The 27,707-nt window shown below is 42.4% G+C and overlaps 1 protein-coding gene across 6 annotated transcripts; it reads right to left on the bottom strand.

Annotated features, from left to right (window-relative positions):
- Positions 1 to 394: 394 nt before the first annotated feature.
- On the bottom strand, positions 395 to 26,842 carry Adnp2 (ADNP homeobox 2). 6 transcript variants are annotated; one of them, XM_074069588.1, is made up of 4 exons: positions 26,694 to 26,842; positions 18,959 to 19,079; positions 8,109 to 8,198; positions 395 to 4,491 (listed from the first exon to the last, which is right to left on the bottom strand). In XM_074069588.1, exons 2-4 carry the CDS (start codon positions 19,064 to 19,066, stop codon positions 1,072 to 1,074), a joined length of 3,618 nt encoding a protein of 1,205 aa, XP_073925689.1. In that variant the 5' UTR covers positions 19,067 to 19,079; positions 26,694 to 26,842; the 3' UTR covers positions 395 to 1,071. The 6 variants fall into 6 exon arrangements, with proteins under 6 accessions (XP_073925689.1, XP_073925686.1, XP_073925690.1 ...); XM_074069585.1 differs by having other exon boundaries at positions 18,959 to 20,415; positions 26,694 to 26,768; XM_074069589.1 differs by lacking the exon at positions 26,694 to 26,842 and adding an exon at positions 26,116 to 26,359.
- Between the last annotated feature and the right edge of the window lie 865 nt (positions 26,843 to 27,707).

Below are 27,707 nucleotides of genomic sequence, written 5' to 3' on the forward strand. Positions count from 1 at the left end.
TATATTGTGTGGAAAAAAACAAGGTTGACAGTGATATGATGGGGATGCTTCAGCAATCCCTCATCCCATTTATCTGTACAGCTGGTCCACTGGAAAGCCCATTTCTCCACCTTTACCATGCCTATCCCAAACTAGTCCAACCATCAAGATGGTGGCTCTTGGCCCACACCTTCACCCTCTGCCTGAAAGCTGAGCTCCATTTCATGCAGGTGCAGAAATTCCATGTCTTAGTGTCATGGTCCTTTCATCTTGCTAATTTATGAGTTCAGGTAAGAAGAGTTCTAGGTATGTTTACTCAATGTTTACTCTAAAGGCACTAAAGATTTACTGTCTTACCTTTGAGTTGGAGAAATGACTTGTCACCATATCAAAAGAGAAAGTCTACACTGGAAAGTATTTCTGCTCCCTTAAAGACTTTATTTATAAAATAACGTTTGATTATGAGCAGCACACCAGACCTCAGGGTTGGGATATTTTTAATAAATGAAAACATTTGGTTTTCTGTGAGTTATGGTTTAAAAAAAAAAAAGCTGTCGGGCAACCTGTAAATGCAAAAGTGAAAACAAAAATTATAATCTCATAAGCAAATAGCATTCACAGAATTAGTAAAAGTTAATGCTTACAAGTGTGTCCTTAGGGAGTCACACACCACAGTGCTCACTTCTCTAAACACGTGCTGTGCTATTAACTACTGCCTATAAAGCTGAGGGAGAACAATGCTCTTATTTTCAATTAATCAGGTATTCTCAAACAAGCAGAAATTTCCAAAAATGAAAAAAACAAGTATTTGTAGATATCAGGTTTAAGATTCGATACTGATACTACTGGGAAAACAAGGCGTGCATGGAATACCAAAAAATTTAGTTTACAAACATGACAGCAAAAAAAACAAGAATAACTGTTACAAATCGAACTGTCAGAAATGGTAAATCTGGAGAACTATCTGCTTCAACAGAAGTCGTTCTGAGCACCTGGAACCCCTGCAGAGCCGCAGACACTGACACACCAACAGAGCACAGGAGGGCGTCCAAGTCAGCCGGAAACACTGCCTAGGACTTTAGACTTACTTTTTCACAGGTTTTGTGGCTCATACTCAAAGTTTAATCTGTGTTTAACATTTTTAAGTTCAGACATATCAAAGCCTAGAAGTACAGAGGGCTTCTGGGTTTTTATTGCTTTCATGCAAATATACCTTCTTTTTCCAAAAAATGAAGCCACATCAATTTTCCACACCCACAAAAGTGAAGTCAAGAGTTCCATTTCTTTTCTACTAGGATACGGTCTCTTATGGAAATAATCTCTAAGAAACTGTTTCTTTTCCTCATATGAACGGCCTTCATACTTTTTAGGATCTAATGCTAAAACCTGAAGTGAGTCATCATTGGCTACCAGTCCCTCTGTCCGGCTTTCATTCCTTTGTCTCTTCAAAGGCACAGCAACTGTCCCTTTCTCTGCATCTGGGGTTGCATCAGCATTTAGGACAATTGGGTGCTCCTCACCATCTCTCTGGTCTTCAGCCTCCACATGGCCATCAGGCAGCTTTCTCTTTACAGGTAAAGTGGAATCAGGAATCACTTCCCCATTGACTAACAACAGTTCACTGCTCTCAATAAAACCTGGCTGGACTTGCAGGTCTGAGCTGCTGTCCTTGGGAGCACTTCTACAACGCAGTAAATGGACAGCAATAGCTCCCAGAGTCATGTTTCCAGTGTAGACTCCACAGCAGTGGATGCACTTGAAGGCTGGAGACCTCAGCATTGTGTGGACTGTAGGCATGACATGGTGCCTCTCCTTCAGGTGCAGTTCGTAGGCGTCAGCTGCCACGAATGTGCCAAAACAGAAAGGGCAGGTCAGCTTCTGTTTGCTAGAGATCTTGGGTACAACCTCGGGCTGAGGCCTGACTTTAACATACACAGGAACCAGTGACTTGGAGTGTATCCCAGCAAGGATGGCCAGGTAGACCTCCCGCTCCCCCAGCTTCTCCCTTGGCAGTATGGTGATGAAATCGAGATGGGGGAATAGCAGGTTGCCGTTAGCATCCAGATCCAACTGGAAACCTCTGTTACTGTAATCCACAGACAGCCTCTTACTCCCAAGGTGTTTAGTTCTGCTGTGCTCCAAAAGACCTCGGACATCATGGAAAGTGCATGGGCAAAACAGGCACCCCAAGCCATGCATAAGCAAGTGGTGCATCAACTCCTCCTCAGAGACCAGGCACTTGCAGGAGAGGCAACGCACTGTCTTCTCCCTCATCCACTTCAGAAATGGTGCACATGCTGCTAACTTTTCCGGCTCAAGTTTCTCGCTAGTTTTGGACTCACTCTGCTTATGAGCCACTTCCATGTGAACCTGATAGACATTTGAAGGGAAGAGCTTGTTGCAAACACGACAAAGCTGGGACTCACTCTGCTTGTGAGCCACTTCCATGTGAACCTGGTAGACATTGGAAGGGAAGAGCTCGTTGCAATCCCGACAAAGCTGAGACTTACTCTGCTTGTGAGCCACTTCCATGTGAACCTGGTAGACATTGGAAGGGAAGAGCTCATTGCAAACCCGGCAGGTTTTCCACTGTTTGGCCTGTTTGAGCACCTGATTCGCATCTGCCGTAGGCGAGGTAGCCTGAACAAACACACTTGGGGCAGCACTGACCAGCACCTGTGGGGAGGGCAGGCTGGGCAGGGAGTTAGCCATCTGTGTGCCTGAACCCGAGGGCAAGAACTGGACAGGCACCTGGGGTGGTGTGACAGTTGCGAGGCCACTGCCAGGAGGCACAGGCAGAGTGACAGACACGGGAGCCAGTGTGTAGGTGGGAATTCCATTCACCTGTTTCCCTGTAGGGATAAGCTGCCTGAGAATGGAGCCTGATGTGAGGAAGGTGGTATTCTGTGATGTTCCAGCTCTCACTGGCTGGCTCACAGGCAAGATGTTGGTGCCAACAGACTGACTGAGCTGCAGCACACCAGGCCTGACAGGTGGGCCCACAGGAAGGACTCCGGATGTGACAGGTTGACTGAGCTGAAGAACACCAGAGCTCACACCCTGGTTCACAGGGACGACACCTGAGGGGACCGTCTGGTTGGGAGAAAGCAGCCCAGATGGGACCACTTGGCCTGCAGGGAGAACCCTCAAGGGCACTGTCTGGCCAGGGGGGAGAACCCGTGATGGGGCCGTCTGGCCAACAGGGAGAACCCCTGATTGTACCACCTGGCCAGTGGGGAGGACCCCAGAAGTTGCTGTCTGTCCAGGAATCACCCCAGCAGGAGTCATCTGGCCTGCAGGAAGGACCCCTGAAGGGACTGCCCGACCCACTGAAATCACCCCTGGTGAAGTGGCCTGCAGAACCCCAGGGTTGACAGTGGAACCAGCAGGCAGGACACTGGGCCCCACAGGTCTATTCGTGGGTCCCACAGGTCTGCTTATGGGTCCCACAGGTCTGTTTATGGGTCCCACGGGTCTGCTTATGGGTCCAATGGGCTGAGTGAGAGGTAAAACCCCAGGTCGGATGGCCTGATTCACGGGGCGGACACTGGCTCCAACAGACTTATTCCCAGGCCCAGCTGGCTGACTCAGGGGCAGCACAGGAGAGTTCACAGGCTGGTTAAGTGGAACCCCATGAGACAGAATAACAGGCGGGGGAGCTGAGGGCTGCAGAGTGAGGCTGCTCTGGCACACAGGCAGAGGGCTGGAGACCAGAGCCACGTGGGACTGGGCAATAGCAGGTGGGGAATGGGTAAGGCTCCCCGAAGTCCCCGGAGTCACAGTCACCGGCTGCACTGTTGCTGGATTTTGATTGTTCTGTGGCAAGGCGAGGCGGAAGCAAGGTGGTGGGGCTGCAATGCCTGGAGCACTGCTGTTTGGCGGTATGGCCAAGCGGGCCATTGGTTTTGGAGCAATATGCATTTGCTTCAGAAGCCCAGTCCTCTTGATGTGTTCTGAAATCACAGACCTCAGCTTATTCTCCAAGTCCCTGTGCACATCGGATGTCAGAATATGGTACATCAGAGCATCCTGACTGCTGGCATTGGCGCTGCACTTCTTACAGTAATATCTATCAGATGGCGGGGTCTTGCCCACAGAAATAGTGTCACTCATTTTTGGTTGCTCCCCAGTTTCCTCAGTTCTCAGGCCAAAGTAGGAGTTAATTAAGTAATGAAAATGGGCTACCAGCACATGCTTTTTCATACTGTAGTACAAAGTGTTCGAAAAGTTACATTTTAAACATGTGAAGCTTATCACATCACTCCTAGATGATTTCGTTTCACCCAGAATGTTCACTGTGTAGTTCTGGACTTTGCGGACAGGCGCATGGAACATCCTGAAGTGCTTCCCCACCACCTTAGGCTGAGAGGCAAATGTGCAGTTGGGGCAGGGTATCACCAGCTCCTGGTCAGCCTCATCTTCATGGTAACGATGCAAATGATTTTTGAGCGAAGTAAGCACCTTTGTCGAGTACTTGCAGAGGCTACAACAGTATGGCTTTGTTCTGTACCTCTGTTAAAAGAAAAGAAATCTTAGGCAGAGTAAGAAGCTACCAGAGGCTCCCCTTCTGCAGGGCACATAAGCAGCACTCCTCCTCTTCTGGGCACTGCACTCTGACATCATCATCCCTAAGGAGCAAAATGCTCTCCAAGCTAGGATCGTTCAGGAACTTTCTCCATATACTTTAGGCTGGTGGCTGTGGGTAAAGTCCCTGCGGCCACCACTCAGCCTCAGCACCACCACCACTGTCATGAGTGTACAAGGACCAGTAAATAGCAAGCATTGTCCAGGTACAGGTATGTTCCAATAAAACACTCTACGGTACTAACTCCAATTTCATATAAATTTCACAGGTCCCAAGGAGTATTCTTTTTTCTTAAACATTTGAAAATCTAAATCTCAGTACCTGGTCCTAAACTTTGAATTAACTGAATCCGCAGAAATAAACTCAGTTAATTTTTTACAAGAGAGTGTTATTTTCTCTCCATTCTTTCTCAATTCTCTTAATTCCACTATCATTTTTACCCCAATTTTTAAAACTTTTGGAACTCACCTACAATATTATCTATCTGACTTTCAACTTGTCACACCCATCTTTACTGTCTTTTTATATCCACATAACTAGACAGTAGAGTTAAGCAGACAGTTCTCAGCACATGCAGGGGCCCAATAAATTCTGACAACCACAGAGAAAGGGTAACAAAACTCATGCTGTGTGTGATCTGAGAGGAGTTTCAAACCTCCTCTGACTCTACAGAAGCCTAATGTAAGGCTCACTGGGAAGAATTCAACAAGCTTGAGGCTTAGAACATTTATACAACTGTGGATCAACTGAGTAGCACAGCCTGCTTCCATCAGTGAAAATTTGCTAATTGGGATGACTGAAGAGCACACGAAAGTCTCTAGTCTCATGAGGGTGTGAGATCTGCAAAGCTTGTAAGCCACGAAACACCTATGTCACTTCATAAATGAGGACACCAAGAACTGGACAAACTCAACAATTCCTTGAAGGCTCAAGGTGGACCATGGCCCCCCACCACCCAGAGCTGACCCACACCTCTCAAAAGCTGTGGTTTCAGGATAAGGTACATATACATTATGGTCATCCTCTCTCCTAGTCCCACAGTTTTTCCTCTGGGGTCACAGGTCAGAAAATGTATCCACACATTTAGACCATGTTACTGTTTTCTAGGCAGTTAGCAAAACTCAGATTCTAGAATTTCTTAGCACCTACAATACCAGCAGCAATAGTCACAACCCCTGACCACCCCAAAAAGAACAAAAACTCCATGAGGAAAGGAATTAACTTTTATGTTTCTGTAGCAGGCACTCCAAATCTATTACACACTCTGCAGCAGGAATTCAAGCAATATTTTGTGTTAGAAAGCATGTAATTATATACAGTGCATGCTACATTACAGGGTAATTTCAACAACTCGGATGAGAAAAATCAATGAGGCCTGATATTCATAAATTCAAGATCTTCAGGGCTGGGGTGTGACTCAAGCAGTACAGCATCTGCCTAGAAAGCAAGAAGCTCTGAGTTCAAACCAAGTACCATGAAAAAGGGGAGGGAGGAAGGGAGGGAGGAAGGAAGGAAGGGAAGAAGGGAGGAAACTTCAAAGCCATGAGCTTCATGAGTAGGAGAATAAATCATAGTGGTCTCAAAGATCTTGCATATGACTAGAGACTATAGAGGGTAATATAGTCTCACTGATAAGTGAGACTGAGGGTATATAGGCAAATTTTGGCAAAACAATGAGTAATTACAAGAACTTTGCTTTACAGCCAAATTTCCCAAGGCCAGTGTGACTTAGAAACTTCAAGAATGGAGAGGACAGCCAAGTCAAATCTGGGACCAATTGAGCTTGATACTGATGAAGGTGCTAATGACAGCTGGTGTGTCCCAGAAAAAAACACCTTAGTAAGGAGAATTTAGTAATATACCCCTTGTTTTAGCTTGCAAGTTTGAGGTCTAAAATTCATAGGAATGTTGTTCCTTGCGCTTTCCTAGCAAGGCCCTCAGTTCAAACCCCAGTACTGCCAAAAACAAACCAAAAGAAATATTATGCCTTAACTCAGTGGTCTAGGTTTTCATTTTAGTTTTTGGAACCAGGATGTGAGAACATCATAGAGTACACTTACCCAAAAACACTTACCCAAACCTACATGGTACTGGGATTTGAACTCAGGGCTTCACATTTACTAGGCAAGTGCTCTACCACTTGAGCCACTCTGCCAATCCCCCCAAACCTACATGGGACAGCCTACCACACCACCGTGCTATAGACCTATATACAGCATTTACTGAACTCTGCAGGCAGCCGTAACACAATTTAAGTATTTGTGCATCTCAACATATCTGCACATAGAAAAGATACAGTAAAAATGCTATATAAAAGATAAAAAGGAATGCCTGTACAGGGGCCCTCACCATGCAAGGAGCTTGCAAAACTGAACTTGCTCATAGGCAGTGTTCATAATTTATTACAAAAATTTTCTTTCTTCAGTAATAAGTTAGGGCTACCTTACTGTAATATTTTCACTTTATAAATTCAACTTTTTGACTCTTGTAATAACACAGCTTAAAACACATTGAACATCTGTATGAAATTATTTTCTATCTTTATTCCATATATTTTTATCTACTTTTTTTTATTTTAACTTTTGGTTTCTCTCTATCCCTCCCTCCCTCCTTCTCTCTCTCCTTCTTCTGTCTAGATCTATGCAGGGTCTCAGGATCACTGAACTCCATCCCACTGGGAAGTTTTTAGGGCAGTGACTCATATGGAACTTTCCCTCCTGAGAAGACAATGCCCTCCTCTGGGTCACTCGCAAGGGCACGTCTGATGTTTCCAGGAATGTGCCACATTGGTTTGCCTACTCTGCTGCCTTTTCTCATCACACATGTTCATGTGAAGATAACAGGCTTCCTCTTTATTAAAGCAAACCTTTCAGCACTGGGTCCATGCTGTCTGCACTGGGGTGTGCGGTAGGCTGTCCCATGTAGGTTTGTGTAAGTACACTCTATGTTATCACAGCAACGAAATCACCTAAAGACACATTTCTCAGAACATATCCCCATCACTGAGCAAGGTACTCATAAAAAAGTACCACAGTCGTTAATACCATTACCAAGTATTATTTACTCTGCATAATTATATAGACCCACTGCACAGCAGGTTTGTTTTTAACAGCATTACCAAACTCCTAAGTAATGCACCATGCTAAGGCCTTATGACAACTACAGAATCACTGGACAACAGGGATTTTTCAGCCCCATTATCTCACAGGACCACTGTTACACACATGGTCTATAACTGACTAGGATGTCATTAACCCTGCATGACTATGCACTTAATGTTATCCATTTTTTTATTCAAAACAGTTATTAAATCAATGGCCCTTCTTCTTACACCAAGGACAAAAAGTAGTTTCACTGCATCACTGCACCAGATGTGTATGCAGAAAACTCTAGAAGCATCAATGGTCCTAGGCAACCTACTCTGGACTGTGCTTTCTTCCCTCCTTCCTGAGTGGCTCCTCTCAATGATTCACCAGTTGCCCCAACACCTGTTATGTTCCTCATTCTAAATCCCTTACCCCTAATGAAAATTAAAAATACATACCATTTTCTTTCCAGAAGATTCCCAGAGACAAACATCTCCCCATGATGTGTTATAAAAGTACTTCTCTCCTGGATCAAAGTCTTTCAGATCCTTTTTAAAAAATGAAGAAAAAAAGATTATGCAAATTCAGAAGATACACAAATATTTATAGTGGGACATGGTGGTGGCATGCCTGTAATTCTAGCTACTCAAGAGGCTGAGGCAGGAGGACCCCAAAATCTAAAGTCAGCCTGGGAAACTTAGCAAGACCCTGTTTTCGAAATAAAAAATAAGTAGGCTGGAGGATGTAGTTCAGTGGTAGAGTGCTTGCCTAATATGCATGAAGTCCTGAGTTTGCTCCCCAGCATCACAAAAAAAATAAATAAAATTCATTGGAATCTGCTGAGATTACTTGGTGCCCAAGAAATGAAAGCAAGGCAATCAGCAAATGTTGACACCATACCCACTACAGTATGAGAGCTCAGGAGATGGTTGAAATGATCCAGTTTAACTTGATACAGTACCTCTATCACTTGAGCCATACCCCTACCCTTAAATACATTTTTATACATAAGCAAAGCCTAAATGTATGTAAGAATTCTAAAACTCCTTCAAAGTAAAGGAATTTTTACCCTGAACAGAACTTGCCACTATTGTTCAATTCATTTGGCTTAAGGCATGAAAGTGTTTTTATTCTAACCCTTTGAATATCTTTCTGGGCAGACATTACAACCAAGATCTAGAGCATACAGTTTTTTCTTGTATGGAGCAAGTCATTTTTCACTCAAAGTAGGTACATGCTCCAGTGAGAAAGTACAAAAAAGGGTGTTAGGAAAACCTGACCACTGGCTAGGAAAATGAGCTAAATAAGGCAACTCTTTGAGAAACACTGACTGTGACAGAACCTAGGAGTAGGTGATGAGAGGAATAATGAAGTGGTGGGTCCTAGATAGGAAAGAGCAAGAACAGCACATGATCATGTAGGACAACTGGGAGGAAGGAGGAAGGGTCAGGGATGCATCCACACACTTGCAGATGACAGGGTTAAGAATGAGCTGAGGTAGGAGATGGAACACAGTAATTTGCCTCACCTTTTCTCACCAACACTAATTCAACCCCCAGGTATTTACTATTGGACCTTGAAGGCTCAACTGTGATGAGACAGATGCTAACTTCACAGTTTCACAGGTGACACAGATGACTTAGGAAAAAAACTTCACAACCAAATGATGCCTCCCACTGGCAACAAGTGCTGTGAAGTTAGTTCAGGGGTAGAGGAATATAAAGCAGGGGAGCTACAACCCAATTAGCCTGGCCTGAGCATGATGAGAAGGTGGTAGAAGGACGGGTCCTGAGTAAGAGGAATGCAGAGCAGAGCACTAGGGAAAGCATGAACATCAGTCACGAGGGGAGAAAGTGTGCATAGCCGTGGGAAGCAGCACCACTACTAGAAGTAACATTTTCAAGTTCATGTGGCTCATGATACATTCTCCTTTTCACTTCTAAAGTTGAAGGAAAAAACAAATACTGTTACTTTGCCCTTGAGTGGTACAAAATTTTGCACAGTCATATCGGAATCGGGGATATGATGCTCGGATTCATAGGAATAATATGGTGAGGCAGAGGGTTTTGATGGTGAAGTTGATGGTGTATAGTTCTGGGGCTAGGGGGTTGTGGAATGCTCCTAGGAATATGATTGTTGTGAGGGCATTTATTATGATGATGTTCATGTATTCTGCTATGAAGAATAGGGCGTAATTCCTTCACATAGAAACGCAAACTGTGTCAACAGTGGGCATGACTTTAAGGTATGTACAGCCCTGGGAAACAGCCAGCAGTACATTTAAGAGAGTCTGTCCATGACACCAACTCAAGATGGGTCATCATCACAAAACCCCTGGACCCAGAGTCATGACAGAAGCCATCAGGAGCCACCCGAATATTTTAACATTTGAGCATCAAAAGAGAACCAATGGCTGTAGAGAACCGAGACATACATCACGGGAAATTCATAATAGTGCTCAGAAAACCCAAAGAAATTGCATAAATCACCATCTGAAAAGGTTAAGTTACTAATTCACTCCTTTGAAAAGTGCTATCTTAAAAGAAAGGATAAAAACTCCGGCTCCTTTTCCAAAAGGCTCTACAGTTCAGAAACCAATGGTCCTCTGAGGAACATCTGTTCATAGTACGTAAGTGACAGGACCAGCCATCAGAAACAAACCCCAAGTTATCAGCTGACACTGAGTGCTGCACTTTCTGCCAGCAGGAAGAAAGTGACCACAATGGAGATGACCGCTACAGTGGTGAAGCAACGTGATGCTATGAGTTCCAATGTGATTCCAGAAGTGCACATCACATAATATACATTAATCTAGCCCAGACTGTACAACTGAATCTACTGGGCCTTTCATCAGATCTTCTAATCTAAAAGCACCTCACAAACAAAGATGAGGCAAACAGAAGATTTGGACAGTGTCTCTGAAGGACAGAAGTATACCACTATCAGCTAACACCCATGTTTACTGCAGCAGTATCCTAACTGTCAACATGCGGAATCAACCTAGGTGCCCATCAACATATGTGTGGATAAAGAAGTTATGGTACATATATACAACAGACTATTATTCAGCTACAAAGAATGAAATCATGCTATTTTCAGGAAAATAGATGAAACTGAAAGTCGTCACGTTAAGTGAAATAAGCCAGTCTCAGAAAGACAAATACCACATTTTATCTCCTATGTGGAAACGTTAAAAAAAAAAAAAAAGAAGAGGGACTATTAGGGAAATGGAAATGAATCAGGGGAAGAGGGAACATCAAGAAGGCAGATTTGATCAAAGCACGTTGTACACATGTGGAAACATCACAGTGAAACCCTTTAATCTGTGTAAGTAATAACAGAATAATTATAATTTTAAAAATTCACCCTGAAATACTGGCTTTGTAATAAACTTGCACAGGTTTCCTAGAGACTGTAAGCACAGAGGTTCTCATGTGTATGAGTAAATACTGGGCAACAGCCAGCAGAAAGGAGAAGCAGCACAGCTAACAAGAGTCCACCTGGCAGGTGAAGCAACAACTGGGAACCAAGACACGAATAGAGCCTCACAGAGGTACTGCATTCAAAGTGGGCAAAGGGATCTAGGCTATGGTGGACCCATACTAAAAGCAAGCTCAAGAGAAAAAAGGCTCTAAAGGATCCTAAATGCTTTAAAAATGTCTTAGAACAAAGCCCCAAAATATCTAAAGGAAACCACAAAATCCAGGTTTCTCAAATTTCACGGTCCAGGATCCAGTCAAAGTCTGCCAATGATCCAAAGCAGTAGGAAAACATGACCCAAAACCAGAAGTACAAACAATGATAGAAAACATGAGTGCAATGAGAAGAAAAACAAGACAAATTACCTCAAATGCACTTGTATGAATGGAAAATGCAGTACCCACAATGCTTAAGTACTGCAAGTGCTTAAGAACAGATTCAACACCGCCAATGAGAAGCCCAGGAACTTTTTTTTAAGAGAGGATCTCACTACATAGTACAAGCTGACCTTGAACTCATGATCTTCCAGCCTCATCCTCCCAAGTGTTGGGTTTACAGGTGTGCACTGCCACACCCAGGTGGCCTGGGAACATTGACACAGCAAGAGAGGAAGACTGCAGAAACCCCATGAGCCCGAGTGATCTGTGGACAATACCAGTCGGCAAATTGTGTACTGTAGTCTCAGGGACAGCAGACAGAGCAAAAAAAAAAAAAAAAGAAGATGGCACAATGTTCTCCACACCCAACAGAAACAATAAGCCCTCAAATTCAAAAGGTTCAGCAGTCACAGCCAAAGAAACACAAAGCAAACCAAGCCAAGGTACATCATAATCCCAGTGCTGAAAACAGAGAGAAAATGTCTGCCAGGAGGTAATAAAGAAGGGAAAAAAAATACTGGAATTCTATACCTAGCAAAAGTATCTTCCTAAACAAAGATAAACTTTTTTTTCAGAGAGAAAGCACAGAGCATTAATGAAGTAGACCAATATTACAAAATAAGTTAAAGGAAGTCTTTCAGGCAGAAGGAAATTGTTCAAAAGGGAAATTTACATCCACATAAAGGAATGAAGGCTGGTGGAGTGGCTCAAGTGGTAGAGCACCTGCTTAGCAAGCATGAGGCCCTGAATTCAAGCCCCAATACCACAAAAAAGAAAAAAAAAAAAAAAAAAAACTTGTTGGAGGTGTGGCTCAAGTGGTAAAGCACTGCTTCCCAAGCACAAAGCCCTGAGTTCAAACACCAGCTCCACCAAAATAATAGTAAGCACAAAATAATTGGGACTGGGGATGTTGCTCAGTGGCTAAATGTTTGCCTATCATGAGCAAAGCCCTGGGTTCAGTACCCAGCTCACACACACACACACACAAAAAAAAGGAATGAAACGTACCAGAAATAGTAAATGTATGACAAACCCAACTAATATTCTCTTACAACACACAAGCATAAAATGCTTTCCAAAAATAGAAAAATGGCTGACAGGAAAGGATGCATGCTGCTAGATACATGGAACAGTATCACAGTAGACAGAGAATGAGACAGAGCTAACAAGACAATATGAAGGTAAAAACAGAGCCATGAAGAATTTCAATCAAGGAGAAAAAGAACAAAATAATGAACAAATGAGACAAGTTAAAAACACACTTAAATACCAGCACTCAAGAGTCTAGAGTAAGAGATCTTGAGTTCAAGGCCAGGCTGAGCTACATAATGAAACCCTGTAGCAAAACCAAACACCTTCAAGATGAGAGACGTAAACCTAACCATATCAACAATCACATTACATAATAAGGATTGGCAACTTTTCTTTGTACAGGCCAGATAAGTGGTTGTGTTCCAATAAAGCTTATTTCCAGATTTGGCCCACAGACCATATTTGTCCATCACCACTAGTTTAATTACTCAAGTTAAGAGACACATAGCCTTTCTTGGTGGCGCACACCTGTAATCTCAACAATAAGGCTGAAGCAGGAAGATCTTGAGTTGGAGGCCACCCTAGGCTACATAATGAAACCCTGCTTTAAGAAAAAAAAAGAAAAACTTAGGAGTTCAAAATAAAGAACAAAGACAAATAAAAAATACACGGATACCACCAATCAAAAAAAAAGACGAGTTTGAACCCAAGTACTGCCAAAAAAAATTTTTTTGAAGGCTAGAGGAGTTATATTAATAGATTACAGGTAGAGAAATATTAAGTATGGAAAATTACTTCATAGTCAAGGGGGTCAATTCATATAAATAGTAATCTTAAATGTGCATGTACTTCAAAGGGTTTCAAAGTTCATGAAGCAAAAACTGATAGAAGTGAAAAGAGAAATAATCGAATCCAAAATTATAGTTGGGAGATTTCAATACTTGTCTCTTAAAAATTGATAAAATAAAGTCAGGTGTAGTGTTGCATGCCTGTAATCCCAGCACTCAGGCTGAAGCAGGAGGATCCAGAGTTTGAAACTAACAGTTAGAAACTCTCCCACAAAGTAAACCACTCTAGAAAGCTTCACTGGGATTCCTATATTTACAGAAGGAAGATCGATTCTTCAAAGATACTGCCAGCAATGAAAAGGCAGCTCCCAAATCAGTCCCCTAAGCCAGTATTTCCCTGACACATGACAAAAAACTTATAAGCACGGAAACAACAGTGCATATCCTTCATGGGCAGATGCAAAGCATCTTAGAAAACCTTATGCTTTATCCAACATATGAACAGAACGAAGCAGAATTTATCCTAGGAATATACACTAGTTTAACAACTAACAACAACAAAAAGTCAAGCCATATTAACTGACTAAATAAATACAGACACTACAACTGTCTTATCACAAAAAAAACACTTGGCAAAATTCGAAATCCACACATAATCTCTGCTTTCAGCAAAACAGGAAAAGGGAACCTAACGTGTATGGGGAGGGATCTAGAAAAAAACAGGCAGCTATCAATCATACTGTAAGGTAAAATAATGAACAACACTCTTACTCCTATCACAAGCCTTACTTCAAAAAGGACTAGTAAAAGCCCAATATAGTAGTACATGCCCGTAATCCCAGCACTCCAACAAGGTGAAGAAGGTAGAAGGACCACAACTTCAAGGACAGCCTGGGCTTCATAATGAAACACTGTTAGGATATAAAATCATATTACCTTGGACAAACTTTCAGCCATTGCTTTTAACACTGAACAACCTTATGATTCCACATTTAGGTATTTTTTACAAGAGAAATAGAAACAAAGCACAAAAAGACTTTTATAATATTCAGGTCTAAGGACATAGCTCAGTGGTAGAATGCTTGCCTTGCATGCACAAGGGCACGTTGGGTTCAATCCCTAGTACTGGGGAAAAAAATTCATATGAACCTTATCATAACAGCTACTGGGAGAATGAACTGTAATCTACTCATCTATTCATAGAATGAAATATTACTCAGCAACAAAAAGGACCAAATGGACATGCAACCACACAGAAGAATCTTCCACAAGAGTAGATAATATGCAATTTCACTTACACAAAATTGTAAAAGCGGCAAATATAATCTACAGTATTTAAACATCTTGGAGAGTGGTAGCCAATGGGGTGAGAGCAGGGATTAATGGAAAATGTTTTTCAGGACCTTTCTGGAGTGAGGAGGCTATGTACTGATGGGGATTTGTACAATGTGTGCATATGCATGTCAAAATCATCATTACCACCAACCAGTCAAGGTCAGATGTATGGATGCTTGCAATGCTTCTTTAAAATACATCAAAAATAAGATGCAATGATGGATGCAGAAACAGAGAGATAAGTAACACAGCAATCATGAAATTTCAACAATTCTGTAGGATGTAGGTGATTGATGAGTGGGTTTCCATTGAACAATCCTTTCAAATTTCTGTATCTGAAAACAGCAGAAAAGAAGGAAGGAAACAATAATGTTATATTATAAGAAATAAAGGAGAAGAGCTTAAGGAAGGAATGCTTCCCATTATCAAAGAGAACCAGCAGGAAGAAACTGAAAAGAAATTGTTATGAAATAAATGGGAGGTATTAATACAGATACAGACACATAGGTTAACAAATTTTAAAATCAATTCATTCTGTACATCTCTAAAGAGTTAATAGGAATGGGGCTCTGGGCACCTAGTTTTTAAAGCTTTCCAAGCAATTTAGCGTAGTGCAACAACGTTAACAACTTGTTAGCATTGGCTTAAGTGTCTCAATCTAATCTATGACACTACACACAAGTTGGGGTTAAGGGTTCCCTCAGACACAAAAACTAGGAATAGGATAACACATAGAAACTTAACAACATGGAAGGCAGACCCAAGAGTAAGAGTATTCACATCCAAGTGAAGTTCCTGGGACTCCTGTCAGGAGAAAAAGGAAAGGACCTCCAAAGTGACAGCATTTGACAGGAGGCTAACAGGAAAAGTACAGGTGATCGCCCCCAGGTGATACAAAGGCAGAAACGACAGTAGATCCATACTTCTACCAGGTAGTCACTTGAATTCCCTTAACTCATCCTCCCTCAGTAAGGCTTGGATACTTGAAACTATAACAAGATTTCTCCTGGCCTCCATATGATAGCTTGTTTCTCTAGCAACTATTAACAAAGAACCTTTTCAAGATGATAAAAACTGCTAAGAATAGCAATATTTTTTAATAAAACTGGATTATCACATATCACACCAGTATCTATTAACATTTGAAATATAACAGTAATTGAACAAACTATTTATGCAATCCTCAAATGTTTCACTTGCTCACATATTCTGTAACCACCACAGAAACAATACTAATTCCCTAATAAGTTGTTGATCCCCAAGGGTCCACCACCTACACAGACAGACACTCCCACTCTCGACCACACACACACACACACACAGAAATCTCTCTCATCACACACTCATCTCTCTCACTTCTGAGTTTATGACATTTGTGGTTTTTGGCAACCCAATACTGTTTTCTCCTACATTTGTCTTGTTTTTGCTTCTGTTTTTTGAGATAGGGTATCACTAGGTAGCCCAGAATGGCATTCATTTGTGATCTTTCTGCCTTAGCCCGCTAAGTGCAGGGATTACAGGGATGTACCACCTGGCTAATAATGGATATTTGGAGGTAATGGTTTATAAGTGAGTCTTTTTTTTTAATGTGAGTCTTATTTTCATCTTTGTGTGTATTTTCTAATTTTCCTGTAAGGAATTTTTACATTGCTTGCATTTTCAAAAATAAAATGCAAGGTACAACTATTTTATTTAGTAAAAATAAAAACTCCCCCCAACCAACAGTTAATCTCACTAACTTAATAGCTTTAAAGGCACTGAAATCTCCCAATTTTCTCCCGTAACATACATCCATCTCAGTCAGTAAACAGTCCTGAGCATTTTCACACAAGTGAACATTCTCAGGCTGACCATATATATGTTCAACTCAACTCAAAAACTAAGGACTAGGCCAGGACAGACCCGTCCTCCCAGCACTCAGGAGGCTGAAGCAGAAGGATCACCAAGTTTGAGGTCAGCCTGGCTACATAAAGACCCCATCTCAAAAAATAAAAACAAAAGCCTAAGGCTCAAGGATGAAAAATTTCAGTTGTTACTGACATTTTGACTAAAGATGAACCAAACCAAGCCATCCAGTGGCACACGTCTCTAATCCCAAAACTCAGGAAGCTGAGGCAAGCTGGAAGATAACAAACTTGTGGCCAGCCTGGGTTACAGAGTGAGACCCTGTCTCGGAAAAAAAAAAAAAAATCATATAACAGAATTCTACTACTAGGAATTCAATTCACACTAAATGGAGACTAAAGAGACTTATCAACCAAATGTAGTACTGGATCTATTACTGAAGGGGAACAATGATGGGTGTGATTAGATTATCCTATAGGTGCTGCATTCACCTAAGCTGGTAATGTCCTGTAGAAACATCACAAACTGAGTGTGAAACACAGGTATTTAGGCTCAGGGACAATTCTGTCCACACAGAGAGCACACAGCCAGAGGAATGCTGCAGGAAATGGGATTGCAGGCTCACAACTGTGAATATGGGCAAGGGTTAATGAGTGTCCTCTGCACTGTTTTTATTCTTTTAAGCTTGAATTATCTCCAAACACAACATTTTTAAAAGCTGAATTCCCTCAGCCTGGTCTGTGTTCTTGGGTTCTCACATCTACATCACCCTGCTTTCCCTGTACATGCCTAAAACATGACTTATAGGCAAAGCTGCAAAGAAGTCCACAAGTTTTCTCATTCACGATTATTTCCTGAGCAACACACTCTACCTAGACACTTCCACTCTGAGCATCTCTCCTATCCTTATACTTCCAAGAGAACTTTTCAGTGACACGGTTATTTTAAATATTTCTCTAGTTGTGTTCTGCTTTTATTCATTCATTCCAACAATATATGTGAAGCATTCATGTGACAGACTCTACTTCTGATTGTAGGTAGAACAATGGATAATAGGACGATGAAGTCCTTCTTACATTGGGGGGATGGGAACAGGGGACAGATGAGCAGATGACCAACAAATAATCTCAGGTAGAACAAGTGCTGTGAAGAAAACAGGAGGGTATAAGAGAGGACAGCAAGTTAGGGTGAAGAGCTCTCTGAGAAGGGAACATCTGAACAGAGATCAGGACCATACAGAAATTATTTATCTACCTGAAAGCAAAATTAACTCTGATCATTGTCACTCAGTACCAGATTGCCATTTATAAGTAAAATCTGATTCAAAATCTGTAATCCAAATATTAAAAACTGGGCTCTTCCTAGGCTGTAGTACTCTGAATAAAATTCTTTACAAGTTGTAATATTATTTTTATAGCTATGAACAAAACATATACAGTATTATCAACGACTGTAATGGATAGACAGTAACCTTATTTTTTTTTAACATTTTTTAAACTACATATGCCAACCACAAACTCAATGTTAGAAGGATAAAATTACAGGAAAGCAATGAAGTATGTGACTCTGACCTTAATTTTCAAACTTTCATAAGACTGTACATATATAAATTCATGAATGAGGACAAAAACAGACAAGAAAAAGAAATCCTATTGTATGATGTGCATGCCTATTCGTTGATCACTCTAACAAATACTGGGAAATTATAGTCTTTTGCTAAAACAATAAACAATTCAACACACTACCCTCAAATATCGAAAGCAAGTAGTTTTTATAACTAAGAACTATAAAAATTTCCTCCTAAGCCAGGAATGATGGTCCACACCTATAATCCCAGCACTCAGGAGGCTAAAACAGGAGGATCAAGAGTTTAAGGCTGGCCTGGGTTACATAGTGAGACCCTGTCTTTTAAAAACAAACTTCTAAAAGTAGCTTTCAAAATCTGAATACCTTAGATAGCCCACTTAGTCAGAAAGACTGAAGTACTGAAGATACTTTTACACAGATATCTGAAGCATTAGCTATTCCCATTTCAAGGAATCTTACCCATTCTTCAACAACTTTAAATCCGGGCTGGGGGTGTAGCTCAAGTGGCAGAGTGCCTGCCTAGCAAGCTCAAGGCCCTGAGTTCAAACCCCAGTACTGAAGGAGAAAAAACAATTACCTCAAAATTAATGTCTGGGTTAGGGGTGTAGCTCGAGCAGCAGAGTGCCTGCCCAGTAAATTCAAGGCCCTGAATTCAAACCACAGTACTGCCAAAAAAGTTTTTTTTAAACAGGGCTGGGGGTGTAGCTCAAAGGCGGAACACCTGCTGGCATGGACAAGACCCTGGGTTCAATCCCCAGTACCATGAAGAAGAAAAGAAAAGAAATTCCACAAAGTCTTTACATCTTACTTCCAAAGGCCAATACTAGCAGCTCCAATACTTGATCTGTCATTACATCTACTTACCTTCAGCAACTCCTTGCAGCTGTCAAGTCCAATATCCACAAGAATGCCTTTCACCCTCTTCCGCACCTTTCTGATACTGTCAAGATTTTCCACAGGAATTTGAAACATTTTTGAAATTTTCCTTAAAAGAGAAAACAAAACTATAACACGTATTTTATGTAAATATGTAAATGTGAAAACATGAGGGCTGGTAAAACAATAGGAGTGGAATATAATTTTCAACAAATGATGCTGGGAAAACTGGATAACCACATGCAAAAGAATGAGACTGGACTCCTTCCTTATAGCACACATGCAAATGCAGATCAGACATCTACATGTAAATATGAGCTAAACTATAAGACTTCTGTGAGAGAACGATTGTCATGGCTTTGAATTTGGCAATATATAAGACACCAAAAAGAATGAGCAACAGAAGAAAAAAGTAACTTAGACTTCAACAAGATTAAAAACTTTAATACCTCCAAGGCTACCATCAAAAAGGCAAAAATTCCACAAAATGGGAAAACATTTTCAAATCATATTTCTGATAAAGAATTTGTATCCACAATATATGAAGAAATCTTGTTAACTCAATAACTAAAAGGCAAGTAACCCAATTTTAAAATGGACAAAGGATCTACAATTATTTTGCCAAAGCAAATATACAGACATTAAGCACATGAAAGGATGCTCAATATCATCAGCCATGGGAAATACAAATCAAAATCACAGTGAGATGCTATATAGTAGAATGTCTACACTTTTTAAATAAGGAAAACAACATGTATTGGCAAGAGTGTGGAAAAACTGTAACTCTCATGTCTTGCTAATAGAAAGGCACACACTATAACCAGTTTGGAAAAGTCTGGAAGTCCCTCAAAAGACTAAGCATGTAAGAACCACTTGAATCAGAAATTTTACTGGCAAGAAATAAAAAACACCTATCTACACAAAAACTTGGACAAGGGTGTTTGGGGCAGCATTACTCACAATGACCAAATCTCCATCAAGTGATGACAGGACACATAAAATGCATACACCCATATTTGGAGCCACAGAAAGAAACAAAGCATGGATACACGCTAGAAAATGTGGATGAACCTTAGAAACATTCTGCTGAGTTAGGAGAGGCCAGACGCAAAGGACCATATGTGTATGATTCCACTTACATGAAGTGTACAAACAGATCTATTTATAGACAGAAAATACAACAGGGGTTTGCCTGAGGCTGGGGAGAACTGGCCTCTTTTTGGAACAATGACAATGTTCAAAAATCAACTGTGAGCATACATGGTGGCACATGCCTGTAATCTTAGAAGGTGGAACACTGAGAAAGGAGGATCGTGAATTCAAGGTGAATTGAACAGGGAAAGGTGGTACAGGCCTGTAATCCCAACACCAGGAGGCAGGAGGATCGCAAGTTCGAAGCCAGCTTGGGCTACACAGCAGGTTCCAGGCCAGTCTGGGCTATGAGGCTGTCTCAAAAAATCAAATACATACATACATAAGAATGGGTCATCTGTACAGTATGTACTATGTACACTATTGCAATAAACCTATTTTTTAAATATCTGAAAAGGCACAGAATTAAACACTATGGTACTCAATCAGACTAGGAAGCACTGATGTGACCTCATCAACACAGATAAAAATCAACACACTGTGAGAGTGTATGCACACAGATGTTTATATTCCACAACTCTGTCCAATCCACAACTCTGTCCAAAGAGAAACTGTCAGAAGTCACACACCCTGGCAGCAGTGGGCCTACCTAGGGCCCCAATCTTCATTTCTAAATACTACTTTCTGTTAAGAACTAGGGCTCCTTGGGAAACAGCCAATTCTAGGGCTAGAGCAAGGCAAAGACAAGATGAGCCTAACCATCCTGTGCCAAAAAATAAGACAGTTGCTCAGAGAATGATGAGTCATTCACAGAACACAGAAGAAACCAGCTTGGAGGTTCCACAGGCCAATATAGGACACTGGCACCAAGTAAATGACAGTAACAGATCATGGCCTGAAGCACAAAACTTTCCAAAGATACATGTACCTATTTCACAGAAAGCTAATGCTCCTCCCAAATGCTAGGCAGAACTTTTATGGCTACCTAAATCAACCAAGTATGGAGAGTGCAGTGCCATGAGAACGAACCCCAAGACTAGATCATGAAAATGTCACACCTTTTGCTCTCAACACCACATATGGAATCCAGCCACCATGTCTACACGCATGAACCCAACAGAGATTCAGGGTTCCACACCCACCAGCACAGTGACACCACCTCTGGAAGGTTCTGGCCTAACTTCAAGGTCACTAGTGCCTCCCAGGCCTCCCCACACTGCACAGGATGAGTCCTTTCCCCACTCCCTGTCTAAATTCCTGACCCGCAGAACTAGTGAGCCTTCTTAATAAAATGCTCTCCACTAAGTTTTGGCATGGTCTTTATACAATAATAGTAAGTACAACATAGTTCCCTAGAATATAAACTCAAGTCCCTATTAATATAAATAAACTGACAGTATGATAAAGAATGGAATATCTATACCTACCCACAATATATCTATTAATAAAGCAGGCAAAGTGGCCCACACCTGTAATCTAACATTAATAGGATAGTAAGTTCAAGGCTAGCATAGGCACATAGTGAGACCCTGTCTCAAAAAAAAAAGGAAGAAACAACAAATCTATTAACTAAGAGATAAAGAACAAGTCTGGCAGACAAGTCCAAAAAGAGAGACATTGTACAAATCAACTATCCCATATTCAGAACTTTTAAGATCATATAAGAGAACATACATTTGGCTAAATCTCAGAAACTTGGAAAAATCCAGATGTCCATCAAATGGTTCAAGGATAAGTAAATGTGGTATGTCCATCCAGCAGAATACTGTTTGGCAATAAAAAGGAGGTACTAATGCAAGCTGTAACACTAATCTCAAAAATACTGAACTAAGTGAAAGAATCCAGAAGCCAACATACCCTTATTGTCTGACTCCAGTTATATAAAGTGTCTAGAGAAGATAAATCTACAGTTGAACAGCACATTAGTGATTGGTGGGGGGAGCTGGGAAGTAAGTGAATAGGGGGACTATTAATGTTCTAATATTAGATTGTGGTGACAGTTGCACAACTGTAAATTTACTTTTGTTAAAAAACATCATGGAAGAAAAAAACTAAAACTATTCCAGATTGAAGGAGACTAAAGATAAATGAAAACAAAGTGCCACTCTAAATTCATCATTTTTCTACAAATGACATTATTGGAATGACTGGCAAAATTTCAAAGGAGTCTAAGATCAAATCTACAAAATATAAATTTGTAAAATACAGCTGGACACCAGTAGCTCATTCTGTAATCCTACCTACTTGGGAGGCTGAGATCAGAAGGATCACAGTTGGAGGCCAACCAGAGCAAACTGTTTGAGAAACTACATCTCCAAAACAACCAGAGCAAAAATAGACTGGATATGTGGCTCAAGCAACACAGCACCTGCTTTGCAAGCATGAAGCCCTGAGTTCAAACTCCATTCCCACCAAAAAATAAAATATATTGATTTCCTGATTTTGATGCTATTGCTATGGATACGTAGAAGGATGTTTGTGTTTTGGGTGATAAGGTATCTTGTTTGGCAAAAAAGCTCTTTGTACTATACTTGTAACTCTTCTACAAATCTACAACTATTAGGGCTGGAAGTGTGGATCAAGAGCATGAAAGCTGAGTTCAAACCCCAGTACAGCCCACAAAAATAAACAAATCTGCAACTATTTTTAATTGTGTAAACTATGAAAGCTAAAAAAAAAGTCAAACACACGAACACAGTAGTACATGACTGAAATTCCAGCTACTGAGGAAGTGAAGGAAGGAGGGGAGAAGGATCATGGGTTTGAGGCCAGCCTGGGCAAAGGCAGAAAGACCGTTTGGAAAACAAAATACTAAAGAGCTGGGGATGCGGCTCAAGTGGTAAAAATACTTGCCTAGTATTTTCAAGGTCCTGGATTCAATCCCCAGTACTAGGGGAAAAAAAATAGTAAGGTAAAAATAAGTCAACGTCAAGTGGCAAACATTTTGGATACTCAACTTAATAACTGAAGAAATCCTATATGAAATAATAAATGCCAATTTTTTTACTGTGAACCCCCAAAACTCAGCAGGGCACCTCCTTCATTCACTCCCCTCACTATGCTGTAATCACGCAATTAGCTGGACTGAACTTCCTCAGTCAGGGAAGGAATCATGTCACAGTACACAGAAAATACTAAGTGAATGATATAAAACAGGGTTAGAACCATATAGGAAGTGTAGTAGAGCCTCAAAAGAGGGAAAGCCTGTATGGGCCAAACACATTCCAGGCAAATAATTCTAAAAAAATAACTGAAGTAAAGGAAAGAATACCTGAATATATTTAGCAATCATTGAGTAAAACCAAAAAATTAGACTGTAATCAAACTGAGAAGAAGGCAGAGGAAATTAACAAAAAAGATAGGAATTTTTGGAGGAAACAAAACTCAGTGTTTAGAGTGGACCAATTTAGAATGGGTATGTTTCTCTTTACTCCAGTTACCCAGGTACAAAGTATACATTAGGGCTTTGGGGACCATTAGCAGTACAAAACTGGGGGATATAAAATCACAGGAAATGAAGGAAAAAATAATAAAATTTTAAAATAAAATACATTGAATTGGGTTCTACCCTTCCAAAGTTATACTTTAGCAGAAGAACTTTCAGGAACCTCATGATGCTTTTCAAACAGTCATACACATATAAGGTCACTTTCTAGGCCAGACTGGCTGGGTTGGCCAAAGTGCACAAGAATTTGGTCACTATCAGATGCCCACTCACTCTATCAGACACACTCCCACTTCCTCCTTCAAGCTGCACTACTGTCAATCCTCCAGGGTTCTTCTTTCTCCAAAAGCTAGCTGTTATGCAGGATTATCTAAGGTTAGGACCCTCATCCACCCAGCTCAAACAGGGAAGCTAAATTTACAAACACAATCTCAAGTCATACAGCAAAAGCTGCTCTTCTAGGGTCTGAGAAACAGGCAACTGGGCATTGGTGCACTTTGAGAATCAAGTTTTGAGGACTGGCTGATTCTCAGAAGCGCAGGGTTTCTAAAATGAGGCTGTCAGTGATCTGGCAAGTTTGAAGCAGGCTCTGTAGTTAACTTGTTCACAGCTGAGATTAGGGTCAAGAACTCAGTTTCTCCTTCAATTTGAAGAATGGGAACATTTTACTCCCAAATGTAAGTGCCTTACTACCTCATCACTGTTACTGTGATCCCCAAAAGAACAAGCACATAAATCCCTTATTTAAGAAAAGTAAAGCGTGGGAAAACGTTCCCTTTTTTAGCAGTTTACAATGTGCTTTAGGAAAACCAACTGAGAATAACAAAAAATAAAACACTGGCAATTACAGAAGTTTCATCACCTTCAAGCCCATGGTCTACTGCTGCAAATCACTTTGGGAAGGGCAAGCTGATTTTTACCCACAATTTCTGAACCATCCTAAAATACAAGATTCAAAACAGAATGTCCAGTAGACTGATTAGCTAAGAGGAAATCATTTGCTGTTTTCACATTTTTAGACCCTGATCTTCACCACTGCAAACAGCAGCTGGGCTTCACTTACCAGTGCAGGGTAACTTACCTTCAACCTCATTTTGTAGCAGACATGGAATTACCACAAAATTCCACAAACCAACATCTCCTAAAGGGATATCCCTTTGGGAAAAAAGGGTTTCTTTTGCTGTTTTTGGTGTCCTCGCTATTCTAGGATAGTTCATTATGAAAAATATCCACTCTAAAAATGACTACTTTTTCCAGGTGATAATACTTTTAAGTCACCAAACATTCTCTTCAGTTCCTGTGACTTCTAAGTTTTAAAAGGATTTTTCTTGAAAGGCAGCACAGCACAATGATCACCAACAAAGGAGTGCTGTGTGCCTAGGTGAAGTCAACTCCACCACTGATCAGCTGTATAATCTTAGGTAAATTACTTAATCTCTCTGGGCCTCACTGGCCTGTCTGTAAAACAGGGTGCAAGCAACCTACTTCAAGGGCAGCTGTGAGGTGGCATGACTTAACTCATGTGAAGCACTTTGCACCTAAGCATTATGAGTTTGCTACTCCTAACTCCAAAACACTAAGTAAAATGCCCCACCTATTAGGATACAGGACTGTCTTTTAAAGCAACTTTTAAAAGACAGAATGTGATTCAGTGTGTGTTCAAATCACAGCAAAACCAGTTCCTAACCATATGATCTTCACCTATCAGCTTTCTCCTGTGTGTCACGGTGCCCTAACTTGCAGCCAAAGGGTTGGGGGCAGGATGCAGAACTAGAATTTACCACCTCAGAGTAACAACAAACACAAATGCACCAGTAGTATACCGCAAGTTGATTTCAAATTTAAAAGGGGTCCCCCAAACACTAGTACCTCTTCGGTCAAAAATCTTTCCATAACTGTCACCATGACCCAAATATCCATTCCTATTAGACATGTCCTCATCCAGCCCTCATCTCCTCCCATCTCTCACCTCATTTCCTGCCAACTCCTGCCCATCATTTCTAAGCACAGAACTGTCATTGCTGTGCTTAAGTACCATTGGCTCGCTGCTGTCTTCAGAGTGAGGTCCCAAGTCTACCTCAAACACTGGGCATGTGGCCAACTCTCCAGCAATATCTCTAGGTAAATTGCACATACATGACTTCCAACCATAGCTTAACACTACACTTGTCACAACTCCTACGTTGTACACATGGTCCTCTCTCCATCCCCACGTCAGCAGGTTGCAAGCACCTTTTGGACAAACGTGTGCGCACCTCCAACCACCTTGCAAAACGCTCCGTCTGTACCTACCTGCTGTTGATTACCCGTGTACCACCTTCCTCCCGACCCCGAAACTCGAGATTTCTCAACATCTCCAGAGGCTGGTCACATGAGCTCTAACAGCACTTAATACAAATCGACTCAAATTCAAAGACAATATGTGAACACGCAGCCCAATTTCCACGTTCCTAGGCCAAATGTCTGTAGAAATTTTGCACACAGAATCCACTTCAATGGCAGATGCAAAGTGAAATTTAAAGTCAGTCTGTGCTCGTCAGTCATGGGACTCACATCCAGATCACTGGGAAAGGAAGAGGGACTTGCCACGGGCAGTCTTTAAACAGACCTTTCCTTCCGGGAAAACGGGGCGCTCCAGTTGTGGCAGGAGTCCTGCCCCGCATCCCCTCAACCGTCCAGCATCCAGTCATCCGCGGCACCTCCCCGAGGGCCGGGCCCGGCGGGCGGGCGGCGCTTCGGCTCCGCTCCCCGGGTCGCCGCGGAGGGGCGTCCTGCTCGCCGCCCGCGACGTCATCCCGCCCGCCCGAACTCTTACTCCTCCCTACCGTCTCTCTCCTCAGTCCTCCTGGCCCCACCCCCTCGCTTCATCTCAACTATCCCCCCGCGTCCCCTTCCCAGTCCGGTCCCCTCTCCCGCGTCCCCGTAGTCCCCTATCCGCCCCTCCCCCCGGGGCGGCCCCGCTCCCACGTGACCGGCGGGCGGGGCAGGCGGGCGCGTCTGTGGCCCGGAGCCGCGCACTGCAAACGTCCCGGATTCCTGAGGCACCACTGAAGGGACAGCACAGCGGACCGCAGCGGGGGCGGCGTGGCTGACCGCAGTGGGGACGCCGCGGCGGAATGGACGACTGATGGGCCGCTGGGGAAGAGCAGCGGACGTCGCGGCGCGGGCCGGGCTGACTGTACCTACCGCCCGGCGCGAGGAGCGCCGCGTCCCGCCGCCGTCGCAGCGCTGCCGCGTCCTCCGCCCACGCGGCGGGACCCCCGCCCGCGCCCACCCCGCGCCCGTCCCTCCTCCCGCGCTCCAGAAAGAGAAGATGGCGCTCAGCTGCCTCAGGAAGTGACGTTGCCTCATTTGCATGCCAGCGCAGCTAGCCAATGGGCACAGAGTGTGCTTGGGGACCCCTGGGCGCTTCCCAAGGGCCCCTGGGCCCCTCAGGCCTCGAGGCTCTGGAAGGGGTGGGGCCTGTTGGGGCCCCCTCCCCCTGGCCTTCCCTACCCAGTGGACAGTCTGCCTGCCTCTCACCACCTCTGGGCAAGCTCTCGGGAATTTGAGTCAGTAATGACGTCATTAAATGGGTGGGGAGAATGCATCATCAACCACGTGACCAGTCACATGGGCTCAGCAGGGCTCTGGCTCCTTTGGATGGAATGGGGGTGGAGCTAATGGCAGCTCCTGGAGCAAGTGGCCCCGCCCACACCTAAGAGCCAATAGGATGTCAGCTCTGAGAATAGTGCCTTGCCATTGGATGATAGAACTTAGGCTCTCAGAACTTGGACCAGTGTGCACATGATTGACATATCTTGGTGAACCAAAGGGATAGGGTCTCATGACTCATCATTCTTTTTCTAAGAAAATTTTTGTCACAACTCTTGTTGAGGATTTTTCACTCATAAGTACGTGTACTGCATGTTGTGTAAGAAAAGAGTTAATTACATGTAGTTGCATAAACTTAAATGACCTCAAAGTTGCCCAGATTGTTTTGAGTTATATAGTAATAATAGAATATTTCTCAAATTGTCAAAAACATGGAGTACAAAGTTTCAGAAATGGTTCTGGGTCTTCATCCATTGAGTCACCAAGCCCGTGAAATGCTTCTCACATTTAGACAGAGCAGGAGGCCAGCGCAGGTGGGAGACCTCAGGGAGCCATGAATTGGGAGGGGAAGCAGGAACACCTACTTCTAAAATGCTTTGAAGACAC

This window comes from Castor canadensis, chromosome 4 (assembly GCF_047511655.1).
Source record: "Castor canadensis chromosome 4, mCasCan1.hap1v2, whole genome shotgun sequence".
Taxonomy (NCBI): Eukaryota; Metazoa; Chordata; class Mammalia; order Rodentia; family Castoridae; genus Castor; species Castor canadensis.